We start from the raw sequence: 5,093 nt of genomic DNA, 5'->3' as shown, positions 1-5,093 counted from the left end.
AGGCAATGGTCTTTAGCCTCATTAGCCAAGGGAAATTTGGTAAGAGAAGGGCTAAGAGAAATTCAAAACAAAGCTATGGATCCTCAATTAATTTTTGATTTCAGCTATGGATCCTTAATAAATTAATCAAGGTTGGTTATATGTATTATTTTCCTCCATTCTAGTCTATCCAAAATCATAGTCTCTGTTACTTCCTTAATTGATATGTCCTTTTTAAACACATTTACGAATGTTATATTTGGTCCTCCCTTACTTTTTCTTGTTCCCTCAACTTGAATCAGCTCACTCTTTCTTACCAGTGCATTAATCTCTCTCCTCTGATCATGACTTAAGAGAAATTCAAACAAGCTAATATATCATATCAAAAACATTAAAGACAATCAGGAAAATAAAAAGGACAATTATAGGTGTCAATTGGCTTAATTGATAAAGTATGTTGTCATCAAACAAGGGACTTGAGATCAAATTCCACCTACATCATGGGGAGAGAGGTTTAAGGAATGGAGGATTATCTCCTATTATGTAGCTTGTAAGTATAAATGTATAATAGATTTCAAATGGACCAAAAAAAGGCCTAATCAGAGAATAATCAACCAAAATTGCCAGTGACATTCATCACTTTAAATCCCAGCAGTCTCTCTATCTCTGTGGTCCCTTAACCATCAACCTCTAGCTTTGTCATTTAATCACAAAAGAAACAGGCAAGTTGGAGAACCAGTTACAACTTGCACCAAGAAGTCTAGAATCCACCAAATAATTCCTGAAAGTCCAAGACAGTGACAAGCTTAACCCTTATGTTAACTCTGCTTCTGAAAATATTATGGAAAACAGTTGTGAAACGCAATGGCAGCAAAGTTCAGATGTTTACATCAAGCATATGTCTTTAAACCCCATGTGGAGACATGAAAGGAAATTAACCTTACTTCTAATTTTTGAATATTAGCGCGATTGGGTCTTTAGGTTTAATCATGCAAGCAGCTGACATCAACAACAACCAAAAAAAAAAAAAAAAACTAGCATAATAAGAATATATTTAAACATGAGTGTTTAGACTTTAAAGCAAAAATATATCTTAAGGTGATGTTATTGTTTCGAGCAGAATAGTGTACTTCTCCACATCTCCTTAGCTTGGATGCTGTGATAAATGTTATGTCAAATGCAGGGTGGCCATCTATCTATTAGGGCAGTGAACTCTAACTTAAATGGCACCTCCCTTCTCCCACACCCACCCCCCCCCCCCCCCCCCACAAAAAAAAAGAGCAGAGAACAAGATCATGGTTCAAAAAGACTTTTTTTTTCAATAGAAAATATCCAGCATGCATTTTACAATTATAATGGAACTGTGGTTGATTTGGCACATACCAGAACTAGATGGGTCGTAGGAATATGCCAAACCAATGTGTCAAGATTTTTAAGAATATAATAATTTTGCTCTATTCTAATAATACTTATTAAATGCATGATTGACTGACCATGTTTTGAAATTCTAGAATTAACCAAGAATCTTCTGAAATTGACAAACTAAGTGAATCTGCAATTGGTTTTGGTACATAAAAGAAAAAAGTCAACTGATGGCCCACCAATAAATCAACCGAGGCCAAAAACAATAAACAACTCTTCTTATAACACTAAACACTTACCTCAGTGTTTTGACTAAAATTGACAAACTAAGCGAATCTGCAATTGGTTTTGGTATATAAAAGAAAAAAGTCAACTGATGGCCCACCAATAAATCAACCGAGGCCAAAAACAATAAACAACTCTTCTTATAACACTAAACACTTACCTCAGTGTTTTGACTAAGATGAAGGGCAATATCAAACTAAAAGGTTCAAATCTTAAAGTACAGTAATGAGTCTGCTTGTATATGTCTATAATTGATTAGTTTTTACCAGTAACACTCATTATGGTTAAAATACAAGATTTGAATCAATGATATCCACACTCATGATAACTAAAAATTATAATATGAACAAGGGACCTCCTAGACTAGACCTGTTATTCACTGTATATCTCTACATCAGTAAGGTACTCACATCTCAAATTTTAATAGTTACAATATCAATTAATTTTTTGTGTTCTATCATATATTATGTTAAATGTAGTTTTCCTTGTTTGTTCTAGTCACTTAACCTACTCTATTATGATTTATGACAATATGATTGCTTGTGCATCACCCTATTACTATTACAAATGCAATTTTTCATCAAAAATCACAGTGTACATTAACCTTGCTGCTATGTAAGTTTTTTTAGTTTCACATAATATGCCAAAGATTGCAACTCCCATTGTAATTGAAGCGAACTATAGGCCTTTCTCATAATAATACTAACCATTTAGTGCATCACCAACTCAAATTAATAGTCCAATGGTCAACTCCAGGACTGTGTAATCATATGTTATAGATTTCCTTAGAAACAATGAAACATAAACATAGAAATTCAGTTATATTACATCTAATAATCACTTCAAGGAACAATCTTACACCCCCCCACCCCCCCCCCCCCCCCCCACACCAAAAAAAAAAAATCCTGCTCAACAACAAAACTCTATCTCGGAATTAACCAAGGTTAATCAACCCAAGTTGTTGATCAACAATTCTTCAACTGGTTTATGAAATTCACATAACACGGACATGAGAAAAGTTATTGGAACAACATACCAATGTGTTCTTCAGTTGTTTGGAGTTTTCATTATTTTCTGCAAAAGCACCGTCCTTGCCCTTGTTATTTCCTGGCTACACTTATCACCATGCTGACTTAACTTCTGAATGCCATCCATAAACTCTTCCAGCTTCTTTTTGATCTCATCCATTGCAAGCTTCACCACCTCCTCTTCTCTAAGAGCAAAATCAGCAGTCTGCATCAGTGACTCAACCTTAATTTCCACTTTGTTGACAAGTACTCGAATGCTTTCCAAGTCCCTCATTGTAAAAAGAGTGTCAAATTGCATTGTGCTGATTACCTCCCTTTGTCCTTTCAGTGCAGTCTCATAGCGCTTCCAAAGTGAGTTACACCATTTTCCCACTGGGCCCATTGGAACAGCCAATGCAGCTGCCAAAGCTGTTACAACAGGCGGAGCAGCCATGGCCGCTGCCACCACAGAGAATATCAACACAGACGCAAAGGCAGCAACAAAAATGACATTCGACACTCTGCTCCACGTCTTCACAGATTTCAATTTCTTATCTAACGTTTCCTTCCTCTGCTTCAGCTTGGAAAGCATTGAAAGATGCTGCTTAAAAACCGATTGAAACAGCTCAAAAAACTCTTCTGTAAAAGGGTCCCCGGCCGCCTTAAATTTCCTTAACTCTTGCAATGTCTTCACATACTTCCCCCCATCAACCCCATCTCCTACTTCTTCCTCAAAATGATTAACCGCAAGTTGAATCATCATCAACTGGTTATCACGTGTGCGCTTCAGGCAGTTCTCAAGGGTTGTACAGAACTCCAATGTTTTTTGACTGTTGTCAAAGTAAATCTCCACCAATGAGAACATTTCTCGATTTTTCCACACATCTTTCTGACAGTCTAGAATGACTTTAACCACGTCCTGGTTCATTTCTAGCAGACTATTTGTGACTTCTCTGAGTGCATCAAAAGATAGGGACCGTACCTCGACCCCAGTGGCAAGCGAGCTGATGACCCTGTTTGTGTGCGCTTGGATAGTAGCATCAAAGGACTGCAAGGTTGGATCAAGCATACACGCCGCCTCATAAGAGCTAAGATCAACATTGAAAGTGGCATCAGCATTTATTTGGAGGAGTTGTGCTGGTGCTGCTGCTTCTGCTGGTGGTGGTGGTGGCGGCGGTGGTGGTGGTGGCGGTGGTGGTGGGGCATCACTAGAAGTTTTCTTGCTAATTTTTCCTCCCATCATTGCCAATTGCACAGCAAGAATCGATAAGAAGTAAAACTAAGCTTTATATGTATATATGTTTGCTATCAAAAAAGAGTGTTTCTACTGGCCAGATTATCAGCTGCAGAATTTTATTTTTTATTTTTAACTTTAATTGGATGGTAGGAAATTACAAATCAAAGAAAAGCAACAGCAATCCAGCTAACTAGATCGCAAACCCAGGTGAAGGATACTCTAAAATCTACAAAATTGAGCTAAATCAGGTCGATTTGGAGCTTTCTGAAACAGGGTAGAAGAAAAGGCTCAAAATTTTTGGTTAAGATTCTGAGAACCCAAAGCTTAGATTCACTTGGCAACACAAGCTAGATCCCAATGAAAATAAATGTAAAGCCCAAAAGTCAAATTGTCAAATTTATAAGTGAAATCTTGCTAGATAAGTCAAATTTTTGGATAATTGAAACCCAAAATGTCAAAACCCAGTTTGGAGAGTTTCAGGTACCGAATCTCACCTGAAATGATTAAAAAAAGAAACAGAATGTTTTCTCTCACTTATATCCGAAAGCAAAACAATCGCAGAATCCAAGCTAAGATCTTTGTGAACTAAGTAGTAGTATAGCACACGATCGACCTTGAAGAAATCGAAAAACAAAAAACTTAAGAAATGAATGAACAATTACACAAAGATACCCCTAAACTAAAGCAATGATTTTTGAAACCAAGACAAAAAATACCAATAAAAAAGGACAAGTTTCAATAAGCAATGATGATGGGTCGGAACTATGAAGAGCAGCAAAAACGAACTTCTTTTAGCTCTTCAAGTTTGATGGGCTACTTGCAAGGGAAAGTCACAGGAAAAATGGTGATGAAGATTGAAGAGTGAACACTACCTAACTAGAATAAAGTTGCTGTTTTGAACGGTGTGTTTTTCCCAGAGTTTCCAAGTTTTCAACCACGCGTGACTTTTGTTGAAAATTCTTTGTCTCTGATTTTAAAAAATATGTGAAATTGGAAAATATATAAGCCACCAGTAGAGTGACATATGTGCAGTGAACTAGGGCGGAAACCTCGAAGATGTTTCTTTACGAGGAAAAAAAAAAGGTAATGTATATTTTATGTATAAGTCATAATATACGCCGAATGATTTTCTGGATACGGATCTTTGTACGTAGGGAGTGTGACCAGTCAGTAGTCAGCCTTTAGTGGATTTGCCTTTGCCCAAAAGAAAATATGGCTTTAAG

The 5,093-nt window shown here is 36.7% G+C and overlaps 1 protein-coding gene across 3 annotated transcripts; it reads right to left on the bottom strand.

Annotated features, from left to right (window-relative positions):
* Positions 1-389: 389 nt before the first annotated feature.
* LOC126732592 (UPF0496 protein At4g34320-like) lies at positions 390-4,855 on the bottom strand. Of its 3 annotated transcripts, none has more exons than XR_007659508.1 (3): positions 2,663-4,855; positions 869-978; positions 390-760 (listed from the first exon to the last, which is right to left on the bottom strand). XR_007659508.1 is itself a non-coding variant. In XM_050435538.1 (2 exons), the coding sequence occupies exon 1, from the start codon at positions 3,874-3,876 to the stop codon at positions 2,674-2,676; it is 1,203 nt and encodes a 400-aa protein (XP_050291495.1). In that variant the 5' UTR covers positions 3,877-4,854; the 3' UTR covers positions 390-760; positions 2,663-2,673. The 3 variants fall into 3 exon arrangements, 1 of the variants encoding a protein (XP_050291495.1); XR_007659507.1 differs by having other exon boundaries at positions 924-978; XM_050435538.1 differs by lacking the exon at positions 869-978 and having other exon boundaries at positions 2,663-4,854.
* Positions 4,856-5,093: the final 238 nt, after the last annotated feature.

This window comes from Quercus robur, chromosome 6 (genome assembly GCF_932294415.1).
Source record: "Quercus robur chromosome 6, dhQueRobu3.1, whole genome shotgun sequence".
Taxonomy (NCBI): Eukaryota; Viridiplantae; Streptophyta; class Magnoliopsida; order Fagales; family Fagaceae; genus Quercus; species Quercus robur.
This window is presented reverse-complemented; position numbering and strand designations above follow the sequence as displayed.

What these genes read in the sequence shown, in the direction of transcription:
- LOC126732592 (XM_050435538.1), bottom strand. Translation starts at nt 3,876, where the DNA reads ATGATGGGAGGAAAAATTAGCAAGAAAACTTCTAGTGATGCCCCACCA.